Consider the following 18593-nt stretch of genomic DNA (forward strand, 5'->3'; position numbering starts at 1 on the left):
CACTAGTATTGGTGACCTGGGGGTCCCCAAGGTTAATTTGTAGGGACTTCCTCCCACTTTGGCTATGAGACAGGAAGTGAAGGTAAACTTTTGTGATGGAACACAGATGGCGAAAACAAATCAGTGGCTATAATTCTCCCTTGCTCTATCCAAAGCTGGGGGAAAAAAAGTTTTGGCTATAGTTTTTGGCTACTTTAAAATGTAGCTAACCCCCCAAGAACAAACCTTTTAATATAGACCCCTTTCACACTGCCGGCATTTTTCAGGTGCTACAGCGCTAAAAATAGCACCTGTATAGCGCCTGAAAAAAGCGGCTCCATTCACTCCAGTGTGAAAGCCTGAGGGCTTTCACACTGGAGCAGTGTGCTGGCAGGGGTCACAAAAACTCCTCCCAGCAGCTTCCTTGGAGCGGTGAACTCACCGCCCTGCCACTGCTGCTCCCCATTGAAATCAAAGGGGCAGCTCTGCGATACCGCCGGCGGCATTTTGCGGGCGGATTTCACCCCTTTACGGCCGCTAGCGGGCTGGGTTAAAACTGCCACTATCGGCCGAATAGCTCTGCTAAAACAACGGTAAAGCTGTGCTAAAAATAGCGCTGCTTTACTGTGAAAGCCGTCGTATTGCTTTAGATGCTGTTTTTTATTTTTCCTGATAATTATGCCAGTAATACACTTCCTGTCATGGGGTGACAATGTTTCCTTTCTGTACTTTATCTATGGCAGAGCAGCATCATTGCCCTATAACTGGACTACAGAGCACCTCCCCCTCACCTCTTCTCTATAACATAAGAGGGATTTGTGACGTAAGTCCAGTAGATAATTGAGAACAATGCTGATTACCAGGAATGTCACAGAGGGGTTGGTTTACTAAAACTGGAGATTGGTTTTCTCTGCACAGCTGCATCAGATTTTGCAATCGGCTTCCATGTTTTATTGCCAAAGCTTAGTTGAAGAAGCTGAAGTTAGAAGCTGAATGGCTACCATGCACAGCTGCACCAAATTTTGCACTCTTGACATTTTGTAAATCAGCCCCAAAGTTGATTTAGGAAGTGTTCAGCCCGTCCATTTCTGGCAGGCTGAACAAGTGTGTTTTTTCTTTTTTGTCTTTTGTTACATCTGTTGGATAAAAAAAAAATTCAATGGAATTTTTAACAGACCAAAAGTGTTTCATTGTTGGTATTTATCGAACAGCCTGAGATTTATCTGTGATAGGATGGTATTCTGAGGCTGCTGCTGTTCTCTGCATCTTATAGGTGCCTGTAAGGCCCCTTTCACACTTGTGTGACTTGGGACTGCAAAGTCGCAGGACAAGTCGTACCCCATGATTTCCAATGAGTACCATTCATATCTATGTGACTTCAATTGGCACTGACTTCAAAGTATTTCCTGTACTACTTTTGTCCGACTTTAATGCAAGTTGAGGTCCATAGACCAAGTTTACACAGGCATTCCCTGAAATTGCGGCAAAATCACACAAATTTCAAGTTGCAGCAGTGTGAAATGGGCCCAATTCTAGTCTGCAGCATTCGCCCCCTCCCCCTCTCCTCCCCCCCTCCCCCTCTCCTCCCCCCTCCCCCTCTCCTCCCCCCCTCCCCCTCTCCTCCCCCCCTCCCCCTCTCCTCCCCCTCTCCCCCCTTCCCCCTCTCCAACCCCTCCCCCCTCTCCAACCCCTCTCCAACCCCTCCCCCACTCCCCCTCAGACAGGTTCTCCAATATTACTGTTTAGTAAGTTACATTGGTTCCCCTTGTCACCTGCAGCTGTTCCTAAACTTCCAGGTGTGCCTGTGTGCCCTCTCTTCAATGCCAAATTGTGTATTTTACTTGATTGGAATGTTGCGTTTTTATTTTATGCATATTTTCTTGTTCTAGATCTCATTACGTGTTTGGACAAAGCAAGTCGGTTCTCACAACCTGAATACAGGTAACCGTTTGGGAAATCCAGAACATTTTATTAAAATATTTGTGTGAACAAAGTTCGAAAAGGCAAAAAATAAACAGTCCTTAATGGGACTAAACAAATGTTAAAGTACATCCCAATTCTCCAGGTTTTTGTTTCTTTAAAAATGCAGCAAATCCAGGTAAATACCTAAAGATCCTGCCACAAATGCAGTCGGCTTCTAACTTCCTTTTGCCTGGCAACACAACCCCATTGCTACACTAAAATAATGGGGGAAGACAACGGGGGGGGGGGGGGGGGGCAACGGCGAAGAGTGCCGAGGATGTAAATGGGGTGGGTGGATAGTTGAGCTGAAGTAGTCCAGCAGGAGACAACACTGTATTGGATTTCAGTGCAGCAGGGGCATTGTGTTATTGGCTCATTGCAGGAAGTTGTAAGCTCACTGCATTTCTGGCAGGATCATTGTGTATTGTTTTGCTTAATGTTCATTAAAGGTTCTGGCGGTAAACCCAAGGACCTCTGTAGTGTATTAATATTTGCTTTACTAAACAGAAATGGTGTACATGCAAACTAATACAATTTTAGGAATACAATACAAGACTGGTATATATACATACAAGAGACATAACCAAAAAAAACAAAAAAAAACACTACAGCGCTGACACTGTGCCCATTCTATAGTGATAAAATGTCATACCAGGTTAAAAAAGAGGTATTGGAAGATACTCATTTCTGAGGTATAGGAATAAAAATGTAAATTGGTATAAAATGTCTGACGGTGTAGTGTTGGCAAGGCTGCTTTCATTTGTGAAATCCACAATCTGTAAAATAGGAAGGGAAGAGAAGAAAGCGCCAAATCGCCATAGTGTAGCACAATTTATTAAGTAAAATACCATATAAAACAAATAGAACTCACAAGCGAGTGAGGGGGGGAGAGAGGATGACAGTCCACAGAGGATTGTAATCAGCTGGGAGCTTTGTGGTCGTCCTCCATGGTGGAAAAGAAAGCTGGCTGTGGTGGGGAGCAAGATGAGCCTGATGTCCATGCAGGGAGACCGGCGTCAGGCTGCCCCGTGATGGTATATCCAGAAATCGAATGTCCGCCCAAAGACTGTGTCCAACTGGAATAGTGAGCTGTCGGTCCAATCGCCATGTGAGCCAATCGAGACGTGTTTCGACAGCTTAACTACACCTCCTTCATCAGCCTGCAGAAAGTCTTAGAAAAAAAATATATATATATCTCGCAAATGGAGCGTAGTTGTTCTGTACATGCAACATTTTTAAAGATATACACGGCATGGGGAAATGTTCATGTTTTGGAGTGCAGTGTTAAATTTTTGTAGCTTGTACCCATCCATACAATTTAGGCCCAGCCATACATGGATCAAAATTCAGCTGCTTCAGCGGGGACCAGCCGAATTTCAATCCATGTATGGACATCATTGTTGTGCAGATGTCCATCTACTGATCGATTCTGTACAACCAACCTGTTGGGTTTTTCTTGATTGATCAATGCCTCAAGCACTGATCATTGTATTCCGATGGTGGGGATGGCTTTCTGTCATTGGAACACAATAGCACAGCCAATACACTCAAAATGATCAGATTCCCCTATTCACACATTTGATGTGGATGGGGGGAATCTGATCATTTTGAATGTAAGGGCTGCCTAAGCTTGACTTCTAGATTACTGTACCATTTTTATCTATGCCGTTATTTTACCACTATTTAGATGTTCCATTTACGTAGTCTATTTATTTTATTGTAATTTTTATCCTGCAGAAAATACTGCCCTGCTGGATGTCTGACACCTTTTGGGGAAATCTCAGGGACTATTCCTCTTGGCTATAGGGATGTATGTATTACGTTTTCTTATCTTTGGCCGTTTTCCTTTTTGAAGTCCTTTCTTTACGAGCAATAATTTATAATCTAAAACACATTCCAACTAGTAGTAGTACACATGTGTATTCTGTTGCTGCACCCTTTTAAGTTTGATTACTATCAAGTGATCCACGCCTTTTACTTCTCCTTGCATACTTGTGCCATATCAGTTACTCAAGGTTTTAAAGCAGGAAGGACAGCATGACAAACCGGCAGTTAGCAGTTTTGACAGGCCTATAATTTCACCCTCCATATTTCTTACAGGACAGGCTTACTTTAAAACCCCTTTCACACTGGGGTGCTTTGCAGGGGCTACAGCGCTAAAAAAAGCACCCTGAAACAGCCGCTGCTTTGTCTCCAATGTGAAAGCCCCGAGGGCTTTCACACTGGAGCAGTGCGCTAGCAGGACGGTATAAAAAAGTCCTGCTAGCAGCATCTTTGGAGCGGGGAAGTATCAGTGTATACACCACTCCTGCCCTTTGAAATCAATGGGGCAGAGCGTGGTTTTTAATCACCACAAATCCAATGGTAAAGCACCACCTCCCGCCCCAGTGTGAAAGGGGCCTTAGCCAAGGCAGAAACAGCAGTTTGTATTGACATTTTAAAGCGGCTATAACCATTTCAGATGGAGACTGGTAGGCTCAGCCTGGACGTAACCATACTTTTGCACTACTGATGTTATATTTCTCAGATCTCCTATTTTATCTGCCACTGTGCCTTGATATTGAAAGATTCCACGTAGGATATGGGGCTGACACCAGATTCTGTCAGCAATATGAAATTGTTTGGAAATGTGGCTTTAGTGCCACCCAGAAACAGCATGGAACGCTGTCACAACTGGACTTGTAAATAAAGTGACGGTACTTTATGACCAGCACAGTTGCAGTGTTTCCTAGGACGCTTTAACAATGCTCTAACTACATTTTGCTCGGAGGCATTCTTTAATTGAAAACATAATGTGTCTCCCTGTCCAACAATATGGGGATTTTACAGTCATTCACCAGGTCTGTGTGGCGGTTCATTCACATTAATTAAACTGATGGGATTAGAGAACATTCTTTTTAATGATGAGCTTCAAGTATCGGAGTTTAAAAGTTCATGAGTGTTTTTCCTGTGAAATCTGTATCTGTAGCTTTTCAGTCTCTATTTTATACTGGAAAACAGTTGTTTTATCCACATGGTTATCTGTAAAAACATGTTTCCCTTAAGTGATTCTTAAAGAAACCCTTTAATTTTTTTATAGTTTCACCATTACCAGAAGTAGCAAACATTCTATGTACAGTGGCAGCTTAAAATAGAGTACAGCTAAAATGTTGGGGTGGGTGCGTAAAGCAAATCTGACCTGTTGTATACTTGACTAAACCAGAACTGTCCGTACATACAGTAGTATGCCAAGCTGTGTCTCACTATCGTGACCACAGGAGACACCGGAATACCCAAGTCATCTGATATGCACTTCGGACCTGGGTTGATGGGTCAGGGAGCCAAGCCTGACCCTGCTCTTCCCCCACGGCATGTACACCTCACTGCTTGCTTTGGTGAGGCTGTCCATAACAGTAGTGGGCCATTAGTGAGGCTTATGAAATTGGAAAGTGTGTGGACAGGCTCCCTGATCCATTACCTCAGGAGGTAAGTAGACATTGGATCAAGGAACCTGATGTGTACTGTAGACACTCAAAGGTGACTGCTCTGTATGGACAGTTTGGTAGGCCATACATGGTGCGAACTTCTTTCCTGCAGCCACTGATTCACACAGGCAGTGTTGACAGAAGAATCTGCAATTATCTTCTCCCGGCGGGGGCTTGTAGGGGAAGCCACCGTTGCTGGGATAAGATCGTTATTTTTTTAGTGGCTATAGCAGCTGGTAACGATAATTGCAAGAGAATCCGGCAGGTTGGTTGTACACAGGTTGATCGATCTTAACTTGGTACATTCAGCCTGCCTATTAACGGTTCGAATCTTGGCCAGTTCCTGCTGAGCTGGGTGAGATTCAAAACCGTGTATGGTCGGCCTTAGGCAAGTATATAGCACTTCAGATTTCCTTCAAATAAACTGAAGTAGGTTCAATGTAAAGTTGTTTTTTTTGGGGGGGGGGGGGGGGGTTATTTTTTTTAATGATAATGTTCAGTATAATGCTAGGAGTGATACCATTGGCTTACAACTGGCTATACTCTAACAATTTTTCCCAAAGTAAAATGAGCAAGATCTATGCACAGAATAAACCATTTTTCTGGTAGGTCACCGCTACCCTTTCATTTTTTTTCCCTAGACTGGAGCATCTTCTTGCAGCCTTCCTCTTCCCTCCCTATAAATGTATTACAAGCATAGCTCACTATAAACCCCAATGTTTCAGGGGATGGGGAGCTGTAGAAACACTCATATCTTTGTGGAATGTTAACCTCAGAACGTTTTTATGCTCTGCATACCCAACACCTTAAAGAGAAACCTATAATAGGCAAAATATGTAGGCTTCCATGGTTCATCTGTCCATCTGAAAATGCTACTTGCCTTGCTGATTCTTTGACATAAATATGTTTTTGAGTCACTGGCCTGGAACAAGGCTTAGTTAAGGAATTCTGATTTTTTTTTTTTTTTTTCCTTATTCACTTACTTGGCTGTTCCTGGTCAGTGACTCAGTAGTATTAAAGCTGGAGATTTTTAAAAGGAGTTCAGCAATGGCATCCCGCATATTTCTGTATGAACTTGTGCATTTCGTTTCTCTTGACCAAACAAATGTCAGTTTTTGCTGCCCATCTGATTTTGAATGGCTAGTCTGAGCATGGCAGGCTGTCACTATTTAAGTTGACAAAGCTTTGTTATGCTTTTGGAAACGAAGATAGTAAAAGGAATGTGGCAGTTGGCATATAGCCACCGGAGATCTACTTTGATGTAAATGCCCATTGTTTATAAACAGAATATCAATTCTTTATAATAATCTATCTCTGCATTTCTTTGTTTTTAGTCGTCATTGCTATGTATGGCGGGCATACATGCTGGAGTTGTATCTAATGCACTTGGAGGACCGGTCAGTGTTGTTATTAGTAATGGGATTGCGTATTACGACACTGCTCAGGCAAACAACATTACATCTAAAGTGTAAGTACTTTTCAATGTGCTTCAGGCATCTCCTACCTCTGTACCTGTCTACCCCTACACTAGTCATTTTGAGAAACTGTTACAGTGGACCTGACCCTAGAGAAAATTGTGACTTGCTTGCCAGACAACATCTTGAGAAGTTCATTTTGTACGCTACAAGGGCCAACGGGCCCAAGAAAATGCACGGACTTGGAAACCAAATTCAATCACTCACAAATGATGCATACGCTTTTCTATAGATTGCTGGGATAAGCAGAAGGCCACATACTTTATGTTGTGTTATGCAGGTAGCCCAACATAATTCTTACGCTTGATACAAACGTGAGCTCCAAGAACCCACTGTGTTGACATTTTTAAATTTTTAAGTGCTGTACTGGTCACTGTGATTGAAATTTGGTGTGTCTGCTTTTGACTTGGCTCTCATTAAACTTTCCAGCAAGCAGGCTATTAAAGTGATAGTAAACCCTCGTTTTAATTTTTACCTACAGGTAAGCTTACCTGTAGGTAAAATGAATATCTCCTAAACATGCACCCTGTAGGAGATATTCTACCGAGGAGCATCTGGTGATGTCACCGACACATGTGCTCTGAAGGAACAACATACACAGGCTCTGCTCTTCTGAAGCCACAGCCCTCAAAAAAAGGAAGAGAAAAACTGGGCAGTCTGCCAGGAATCACAACATTCTTTAGCAGTGGAACTTGGGTATAAACATTGTAACAATTTGTCAAAGGAATAGACTTTGTATGTAAATGAGGACATTTTAACCACTTAAACAATAAACCTTTTTCTGACATTTGTTGGTTTCAAGTTAAATTATTATTTTTTTTGCTAGAAAATTACTTGGAACCCCCAAACATTCTATATATGTTTTTAGTATAGACCCTAGAGAATAAAATGGTGGTTGTTGCAATATTTTATGTCACACTGTGTTTGCGCAGCAGTCTTTCAAATGCATTTCTTGGGAAAAAATTACTTTTAATGAATTAAAAAAAAAAACAAAGTTAGCCCAATTTTTTTTTTTTTTTGTATAATTTGAAAGATTTTACGTTGCGAGAATCGTGATCTTTTTATTCAAAGCAACAAAAATTGTGATGCTCATTTTGGTCAGAATCGTGCAGCTCTATGTGGCACATACTAGAACATTATGCTATTGCCTTGAAAAGGAAACTTTATTTTATTAATTATTTATTTTTTATCCAAAAGTTTACTAGCACTTTAATGCTAGGTTAGCTCTAAGCTCATGTGAGTTCTTAAATTTTCTGTCATGTTATTACTAGTAGCAGTCACATGCAACTAGACATGTTCTGTAACCTTGAGAATATTTTGAAGGTTCTCTAAGCAGCTTTTGCCGTTGAAAACTTGAATAAGCTGCAAATCCTCTTTAACATAATACAAGTCCAGTTAAAAATATGGCTAAACTACTAGCTAGAGACAGATCTGGAAAGGCCGTAAAAGGTGCTAGACAAAAAGTTCTTAAGTGCGGTAACTCGTAGCAGATGAGCAGAGATTAAGGCAAGACAATACATGTTGGATTTTATTTGGGTGCTACAGATTGCACTTTGGATTTAGCACTTTTTACACTGTTTTAAGCTCCATTATGTTTAACAGATGTGAGGATGGAGCATCACATCCTGACCTACCTGGCTCAGGTCTGCAAGAGTAAAATTACTGAGAAGGTCAAATGTCTCCATATTGACTGTATATAGTACATGTGCATTAGGCTACTTCTGGGTATGTGAGCCCTCTTAATCATTTCTTCAACCAATTTCTTCAATTGTAGAGAATTTTTCTTTATGCAGTATGTGATTGTAGCCGTATTAGTGCAATTGTGACAGAGAAAATTGAGTACTGTCCGTGATACTTTTTTTATTTGCACTAACATACAATTTTTCAGGACAAGCTTTCGGGTATGTCCCCTTCTTCAAGGTCCAAGCAGTACTGATTTACAAATTTTTAAGCAGAATGTAAAAGTTTTGTTTTTACATTCTGCTTAAAAATTTGTAAATCAGTACTGCTTGGACCTTGAAGAAGGGGACATACCCGAAAGCTTGTCCTGAAAAATTGTATGTTAGTGCAAATAAAAAAAGTATCACGGACAGTACTCAATTTTCTCTTTATGCAGTTTAATAGTTAAAAAAAATATGTTTGCTTAATTTGCAAATTACACTTTCATACGCTAAACCAGCCACTATTAAAACATTTGTAAATGCATATTCATTTGTAAGCTAATCCATAAAGTGTTACTAAAGGCAACATGTTTTTATTAAAATAATAAACATGTTATACTCGCCTGCTCTGTGCAATGGTTTTGTACAGTGCAGCCCCGAACTTTGGGGTCCCCACCGGTGATCTTGGCCTTGTGCCCTTCTTCACATGCCCCCATAACAAGCTGCTTGCTATGGGGGCACACAGTGTGCGCTTGCTCCCCAAGCTGTTTGTGTCTATGGAGGCGCACTCCATAGACACACACAGTGGGACTTCGCCCCGCTCCCTCCTCACTGCATTGGATTGACAGCAGCAGGAGCCAATGACTCCTGCTTCTGCTGAAACCATGTGTGAAAAGTAAAAGAGCACTGGATTTCTTCTCCCAATTTTTTACCTTAATGCATTCCGTGCTTTTCTTTTTTTTTTGGGGCTTTAGAACTACTTTAAGGTGCTGTGTAAACATTTGCATTTAGGTATGCATCGGCCAGCACTTACTAATGCAGCTCCTTGCAGAATTGACCTGCTGATTTCAGAGATCTTCTTCCCTTCTACTTGACAAGGCTGGCATAGATGGTTTACAGATGTAACCAGTGGATTAATGCAAAGGGCATTAATCTTTGGTTTTGTATATTATTTTTTTAAGTGTTGAGCTCATTTAAATACCAACTTTTTTACAATTATGCAATGTTCTTGTGTATTTCTCACAGGGGTCCATTGTCTACAACTCTCTTCACATTCAAGACTACTGGTATGTGTTTTGCATAGTTTTCCTTAATGAATGGGTAAATGGCAAGTGACACATATATTACAAGAAAGCTCTAGTGCTGAAAACTGTGTCGTATCAAACTGCCCATGTAAGCCAAGAAACCTAATTGAGGTTTACTTTTTCTTGACAGAGAGGATGTCTGAGAGCTAGTTGTGTTGTGGAGTTAAAGTCTATAGAATGTATTTTATAAAAGATTTGTGTTTTATTGTTTGACTACAATCTGCACCCACATCCTCCTTTGTCTAGGTTGTTACGGGACTCTTGGAATGGAATATGGGGCTATTCCAGAATCCCAGATAAGCTCCTCTTCAGTTCTGGAGTGGACAGATCACACTGGGCAGTATAATGTCTGGAAGGCTGACAGAGCGAGGCTGAAAAAACCCGGGCCACCTTGGGCTGCGTCATTCGCCGATGAGCATCAGTGGCTGCAAATCGATCTGAACAAGCCGACAAAAGTCACAGGTTTGTATGAAACCATGATTGATGTCAGGGCTTTTACAAGAATTGAGAAAACAGATTTTCCCTTCTCAGTGAGAAAAGTTTTATATACGTGACTGTCTCAGTGCAGGGTGAAAAATCTATAAACGTTTTGTGATTGTGTGATAAAAATAAAGGTTGGCATACAAACAAACTACATTTTGTATTTAATCTGTAACCATATACAGTATCTCACAAAAGTTAGTGCACCCCTCACATTTTTGTAAATATTTTATCATAACTTTTCATGTGACAACACTAAAGAAATGACACTTTGGTACTACGTATGTAAAGTTGTGAGTGTGCAGCTTGTATAACAGTGTTAATTTGCTGTCCCCTCAAAACAACTCAAAACACTGCCATTAATGTCTAAACCGCTGGCAACAAAAGTGAGTACACCCCCTAAGTGAAAATCTCCAAATTTGGCCCAATTAGCCATTTTCCCACCCGGTGACATGTGACTTGTTAGTGCTACAAGGTCTCAGGTGTGAATGGAGAGCAGGTGTGTTAAATTTGGTGTTATCGCTCTCATACTGGTCACTGGAAGTTCAATATGGCACCTCATGGCAAAGAACTCTCTGAGGATCCGAAATAAAGAATTGTTGCTCTACAAAAAGATGGCCTAGGCTATAAGATTGCCAAGACCCTGAAACGGAGCTGCAGCATGGTGCCCAAGACCATACAGAGGTTTAACAGGACAGGTTCCACTCAGAACAGGCCTAGCCATGGTTGACCAAAGAAGTTGAGTGCACATGCTCAGCGTCGTATCCATAGGTTGTCTTTTGGAGACAGACGTATGAGTGCTGCCAGCATTGCTGCAGAGTTTGAAGGGGTGGGGGGTCAGCCTGTCGTGATTAGACCATACGCTGCACACTGCATCAAATTGATCTGCATGGCTGTCATCCCAGAAGGAAGCCTCTTCTAAAGATGATGCATAAGAAAGCCCGCAGTTTGCTGTAGACAAGCAGACAAAGGACATGGATTACTGGAACCATGTCTTGAGGTCTGATGAGACCAAGATGAACTTATTTGGTTCAGATGGTATCAAGCGTGTGTGAATGGCGGCCACAAGGTGGGGAGTACAAAGACAAGTGTGTCGCGTCTACAGTCAAGCATGGTGGTGGGAGTGTCATGGTCTCGGGCTGCATAATTTCTGTCAGCACTGGGAAGCCACAGCTCATTGAGGGAACTATGAATGCCAACACGTACTGTCACATACTGAAGCAGAGCATGATCCCCTCCCTTCAGAGACTGGGCTGCAGGGCAGTATTCCAACTTGATAAGGACCCCAAACACACCTCCATGGTGACCACTGCCTTGCTAAAGAAGCTGTGGGTAAAGGTGATGGACTGACCAAGCATGTCTTCAGACCTCAACCATATTGAGCATCGGTGGTGCATCCTCAAATAGGTGAAGGAGCACAAGGTCTCTAACATCCACTGGTTCCATGATGTCGTCATGGAGGAGCAGAAGAGGACTCCAGTGGCAACCTGTGAAGCTCTGGTGAACTCCATGCCCAAGAGGGTTAAGGCATTGCTGGAAAATAATGGCGGCCACACAAAATATTGACACTTTGGGGTTGATTTACTAAAGGCAAATCCACTTTGCACTACAAGTGCACTTGGAAGTGCACTCGCTTTACATCTGAGGGGGAAGATCTGAAATCGGGGGAAGCTCTGCTGATTCTAACATCCAATTATGTACAAGCAAAAATGCTGTTTTTTATTTTCCTTGCATGTTCCCCTCAGATCTACAGCAACTGCACTTCCAAGTTCATTTGTAGTGCAAAGTGGGTTTGCCATTAGTAAATAAAACCCTTTGGGTCCAATTTGGAAATCTTCACTTAGGGGTGTACTCACTTTTGTTGCCAGCAGTTTAGACATTAATAGCTGTGTGTTTAGTTATTTTGAGGGGACAGAAAATTTTCACTGTTATACAAGCTGTACACTCACTACTTTACATTGTAGCAAAGTGTAATTTCTTCAGTGTTGTCACATGAAAATATATAATAAAATCTATACAAAATATGTGAGGGGTGTACTTTTGTGAGATACTGTACATGCTGTGAGCTGTAACAATATGTACATTTTAAAGCATAATTGACTTGCAGGTTTTAACATTTGATGTGTAGAAACCACAAAAATATTTTTTATACAATTAGGTCCATATATATTTGGACACGGGCACAGTTTTCATACTTTTGGCTCTGAATGCCACCAGAATAAAATTAAAACAAAACAATTGAAATTAATTTGAAGTGCAGACTTTCAGCTTTAATTCAACGGGTTGAACATACTATAAATATCAAGTACAAATTTTAGGAACTGCGACCATTTTTATACACAGTTTCCCCATTTTCAGGGGCTCAAATGTTATTGGACAAATGAATATAAAATGAAAATGTTCATTTTTTACATTTTTTTGAGAATCCTTTACTGGTAATGACTGCCTGAAGTCTGGAACCCATGGACATTACCAAAGACTGGGTTTCCTCCTTTCTGATGCTTTGCCAGGCTCTAACTGCAGCTGTCTTCAGTTGCACTTTGTGGGTCAATTTGCCTTTAGTTTTGCCTTCAGAAAGTGAAATGCATGCTAAATTGGGTTGAGATCAGGTGACTGACTTGGCCATTGCAGAATATTCCACTCCTTTTTCTTCAGAAGCTCCTGGGCTTTTGCAGTGTGTTTTGGATCATTGTCCATCTGTACTGTAAAGCGCCGTCCAATCAACTTTGCTGCATTTGGCTGAATCTGGGCTGACAGTATATCTCTAAACACTGCAGAATTCATCTGGCTGCTTCTGTCTTCTGTCACATCATCATTAAATACCAATGACCCAGTGCCACTGGAAGCCATGCATGCGCATGCCATCACACTGCCTCCACCATGTTTACAGATGACGACGTGTGCTTTGGATCATGAGCTGTTCCTAGTCTTCTCTACACATTTTACTTCCTGTCATTCTGGTACAGATTAATCTTCATGTCATCAGTCCAAAGAATGCTTTTCCAGCACTTGTCGGCTTTTTTATATGTTTTTTTTAGCAAAGTATAAGCTGGCTTTTCTGTTCAGGCTTTAATAATGGTTTGCACCTTGTGGTGAACCCTATGTATTTGCTCTTGTGTGGTCTTCTGCTGATTGCAGACTTTGACAATAAGCCCACCTCCTGGAGAGTGTCTTTTACTTGTCTGGATGTTGTGAATGGGTTTTTCTTTACCATAGGTAGGATCCTACGATCATCCACCACTGTTGTCTTTTGTGGACATCCAGGCCTTTTGATGTTACTGAGCTCACCAGTGCGTTCTTTCCTCAGAATGTACCAAACTGTTGATTTGGCCACTCCTAATGTTGCTGCCATCTGATTGTTTCATTTCTGAAGCCTTACAGTGCCTGTTTCACCTGCATGGACAGCTCCTTCGAACGCATGATGTAGGTTCACAGCAAGAGATTCCGAATGCAAATACCATACTTAGAATTAACTCCAGACATTTTACCTGCTTACTTGATTAAGGAATAACAAGCGAGTAGCCCACACCTGGCCATCAAACCGCTTTTGATTCAATTATCCATTTACCTTTGGTCCCTTGAAAAAGGGGGGGGTTTGATATTTTAAAAGGTGTAATTCCTAAACCCTTCGTCCGATTTGGATGTACATATCCTCAAATTAAACCAAGAGTGTGCACTTTCAGCCCATATATGTTATATAACTATAGTTGGAATATGTTTTGGTAAATACCTGAAAAAAATCTAAAATTGTTCCTGTGTCCAAATATATATGGACCTAACTATATGCATAGTGGATAGTATAGTGTTGCGACACCTTTTCATTTTTTTGAAGCATTTTGACATATGGACACAATTACAGGGCACACATTTCACTATAGTGCCATATTCTTTCTGTAGGACATGCTCATTGGCAATTGGGATTTTTTCAGTGATGGGTCTCGGGTTGTCTGTAAACTTTTTGTCTCCTTTTTCCTACCTAAATGCTAAAGGTGATGTTCCTTAAACTATATCTAAAGTCTAAATATTTTCATAGAGTAGGGAAGAGTTAAAATAGAATCATTGCAATATTTTTTTGGGTTATGTTCAGGAAGGATCTCAACAACATTTGGCGGGATCCACCCAGCTACCCAATTGACAGCCGTCTCCATTTATCAATGTTCTTCTGAGAGTCGAAGCCAGCCATGCCTGCCCCTCCCCAGCCTGTTGCTCCAGTGAGCACTGGAGGAGCAGAGTGCTCTGTTCTCACCTGCCATCAGGCTGAGAGATGACCAATCGGTGGTCATGTGATCTGCTAGCTGCAGTGGGACACAAGTGCTGCATTATGGAGGCATGCATGCTTATGTTTTACTAACCCTGTAAACCATTTAAACCCCCTAGCCAGTACTGTTGTGTTTTTTTTGTTTTGTTTTTTTGCGGTGTGTCACCCCTTTGGGGAGATTTCCCTTAACGTTCTGTGCTTTAGGCACAACAGGAAGTGGGAGGAAATCTCTCCAAAGTGAGGGAAATCCTATCGTTGCCACCGGAAAATGTGTGCACGTTAGAAAATGTCCTTTCTACTTCTGTTCTGTTGACAAAATTATGAACCAAGACAGATGGTGACTCTTGCTAAACTATATAAACGTGACAGAAGATTGAACCTCTCAGCACTCTATCCAAAGCTAAAAAGACAATTAATTTGGCTTTAGATGCCACATTAATGCGACACACATTAATGCTTGTCGCATTAATGTGGCTTTTTTTTATTATTATTTATAGCATAGATAATGGGATTTTTATATTTGTCATGTTTTGAGGGTAAGATTTTATTTTTCCCTTTTAGGTTTATATTCTAGTGTTACCATCGTAAAACCTTACTAAAATGCCAAACCTCTTCTCTCTTCAGGTATTATAACCACTGGATCCACAATATCAATGTATAACTACTATGTGTCATCCTACAAAATAGAGCACAGTGAAGATGGTCTCAGGTGGACAGTTTATAAGGATCCCAATACAGATAGAGAAAAGGTAAATCCTGCAGAAGTGGGCAACTGGTAAATGACTTCCGTTGTCCTGTACCAAAACAGTAGCTATTGTAACCAAAATTTCACTGCAGACTTTTATTTTATTGTAATTTTTTTTTTTTTTTGGCATTAAAAATGTTTTATGTTATATGGGTGGCATTATGGAACAACTATGAATGCCATTTCAAAAATATCCTTCCATGTTTAAGCTGGGTTCACCCCATCACCACATCCAAAGAGAGCCGGTCAAAATCTCCTGCTATTGCGAATTGAATAAAACATGGAACCCGCATCCAATTCGCAATGGTGTGAACCCAGCCTTATAATTGAGTAGAAGTCAGTTGTGCATTTTAAAGCCCAATTTTAATGTCTTGTACAAAATGTACAAAGCGAGTCAGATTGGATCAAAAAGAGTGTTATTGTCTTGCTGTCCTTTCTATTTTTTAATGCATCCCCAGCAGACAAGTCCTCTGCTTGACCCAAACCATCAGCTAAGAGCTGTTGTCCTAGGAGGTCAGTAGTCTTATTGTAGCAGTCCAGCATGCCCTCTGCCATGTTACAACTACAACATTGCAATCCTCATCATTCACAAACCCTGCTTTATTGCAGCACTGTAGTTTTAACCACACCAGTAAGTGTATCAGGGCTGCTGGTCATTAGGTACCACTCTCACATAGAGCAGGGCTCTTGAGCTGCAGCCCCTGGCTGGGCATAGGACTTTTTCACTGTGGCCAGGTAGGCATTAAAAAAAAAAAGAACAGTAAGACAATTAACGCTTTTAATCCACCTTAGAGCTGAACTTTGGCCTTACCTTTTCTGTCGCACCTGCTTCTGCCTCTGGTGCTTGATGTAAAATTGTGATACTTTGTTAATTGTCACTATTTTTTCACTATTTCATGTTCATTAAAGGAGGTTACTGCAGGCACACTTCTGTCTTGGACTTACCCTGTGGGTGGAAGTAAGGAGGGAATATATTGATTGCTGTATCCTCACCATTTTCTTAAGGCCTAAGTTCGTGATACCAGTAGTCCCATGTGAGCAAAATCCTTGTTGTGTCTCGCTTACAATAAGCCTAATGTATAAAATAAAAAGACATTTTCTCACTTGGCCAATCAAATTAAAACCTGCCTGGAAAGTATGAATGCGTTTTGGTACTGAAAAGCGAAGGAGGATGTTACAGCACAGACTTTAAAGTGGTTCTAAAGGTAGAAGGTTTTTTACTTTCATGCATTGAATGCATGAAGGTAAAAAAGGACCTTCTGCAAGCAGCTCCCCCTAAATACTTACCTGAGCCCCATCTCGATCCAGCGATGTACTCTCTCTCTCTCTCTCTCTCTCTCTCTCTCCCCCTCTCTCTCCCCCTCTCTCTCCCCCTCTCTCTCCCCTCTCTCTCTCCCCTCTCTCTCTCCCCCTCTCTCTCTCCCCCTCTCTCTCTCCCCCTCTCTCTCTCCCCCTCTCTCTCTCCCCCTCTCTCTCTCCCCCCTCTCTCTCCCCCCTCTCTCTCTCCCCTCTCTCTCTCCCCTCTCTCTCTCCCCTCTCTCTCTCCCCCTCTCTCTCTCCCCCTCTCTCTCTCCCCCTCTCTCTCCCTCTCCCCCCCTCGGCTCAGACAGCTGTCAGTCACAGCCATTGCGGTGGGAGGGGACTGAGCTATGCTTTGTATGTCTTATGGACACACAGAGCCAGCTCAGGAGTGAGAGCGGATGAGTGCCCCCATAGCAAGAGGGCACTCAGCAGGGGGAGGGGCCAGGAGCACCAGTGGGAGACCCAAGAAGAGGCGGATCAGGCCACTCTGTGCAAAACCATTGCACAGAGCAGATAAGTATGACATTTGTTATTTTTAAAAGTTAGTCTTGGATAGAGTGGAGAGGGATTAGAACCATCAGGTTTTTATTGCCATCTGTGCCCCCTATAGAAAGATTCACCCCATTTGTCTTGTTTACTTTTAGCATCCTGGAGACACAGGGATTTCCCCCACTTTGAAGGGATTTCCTGTCCCTTCCTGTTTTGGCTAAGGGAAATTTTCAGTGCAACACAGATGGCAAGAAAAACTGACAGGGATTATAACACTCTCTTTATCCAAAATGGGGGGGGGGGGGGGGGAGATGCCTTTATATACAATTTAAGAATTGCTCGCTCTATTGAGCATGTGAGGTGCTCTCCCGGTTCTTTCTTCATTCAGATAATCTCAAAATTGGAGTTGATGGAAACATGGTTACTAGAGCTTTCTGATTGAAATTTCATGGCTCTGGCACTGGGTGGTGAGGCCACTGCACCAAGAGGGCAAAGATAAAATGCCATTGTGTGCAACATGTCTTGATATACAGGAAAGTGTGCTTGCACTGTGTAAGAGAAGACCCGTACCACAGCAGAGCTGTAAATGTACTGCCCATTCATTTTGTTTAGCCCAGTCTCTACAGCAACTTGAGTAGCGCCAGGGCTCGAGTCCTGCGGGAACGCATGGGAACGGCTTTCCCGTACTATTCCCACAGCGGGAACGCCGTTCCCAATTAGCTGCCTGAGGGCTGAGGCTATGCAGCGCGTAGTTCGCCGCCGCTCCTCAGCCCACCGAGTGACTGGTTGCTAGGCAGGGGCCGCTCCGCATCTAGCAACTGTCACATGACTTCGGCCGTGCACGTGGGCACGCACTGGCGCGAGTCAGTGGGCAGGCTGACACACGCTGCGCGCCTGCTTGGATCCGGAGTTCCGGACTGTCCCCCCCCCCCTCCTCCCCTCTACCCAGTGCCAGTCAGTCCTGGCCTCCTGGGGCCACACGCTGCACTTTTCCAGTTTACTTCTCCTTCTCTACCAGGTTAGTCACTAGTGTGTAAGTTGCACTCTGCAATACCCTGCCAATACTCATCAATACTCTGCAATACCCTGCCAATACTCATCAATACTCATCAATACTCATCAATACTCATCAATACTCATCAATACTCTGCAATACCCTGCCAATACTCATCAATACTCTGCAATACCCTGCCAATACTCATCAATACTCTGCAATACCCTGCCAATACTCATCAATACTCTGCAATACCCTATCAGTATCAATACTCTGCAATACCCTATCAATACTCTGCAATACCCTGCAATACCCTATCAGTATCAATACTCTGCGAATACTCTGCAATACCCTATCAATACTCTGCAATACCCTGCAATACCCTATCAGTAGCAATACTCTGCGAATACTCTGCAATACCCTGCCAATACTCATCAATACTCATCAATACTCATCAATACTCATCAATACTCATCAATA

At 42.2% G+C, this 18593-nt stretch overlaps 1 protein-coding gene across 1 annotated transcript in view; it reads left to right on the forward strand.

The window, feature by feature from the left end:
• The window catches only part of DCBLD2 (discoidin, CUB and LCCL domain containing 2), a gene marked incomplete in the record, with an annotated part of 114848 nt that overhangs the window by 57357 nt on the left and 38898 nt on the right, over window positions 1-18593 (forward strand). The window contains 6 exon segments of the mRNA XM_077480188.1: window positions 1869-1920; window positions 3679-3751; window positions 6740-6873; window positions 9787-9827; window positions 10092-10307; window positions 15208-15332. Of these exon segments, the coding sequence (XP_077336314.1) occupies window positions 1869-1920; window positions 3679-3751; window positions 6740-6873; window positions 9787-9827; window positions 10092-10307; window positions 15208-15332 (641 nt within the window).

Source organism: Lithobates pipiens, unplaced genomic scaffold, assembly GCF_037356315.1.
Source record: "Lithobates pipiens isolate NorthernLeopardFrog02 unplaced genomic scaffold, aLitPip1_a1.2 Scaffold_16, whole genome shotgun sequence".
Taxonomy (NCBI): domain Eukaryota; kingdom Metazoa; phylum Chordata; class Amphibia; order Anura; family Ranidae; genus Lithobates; species Lithobates pipiens.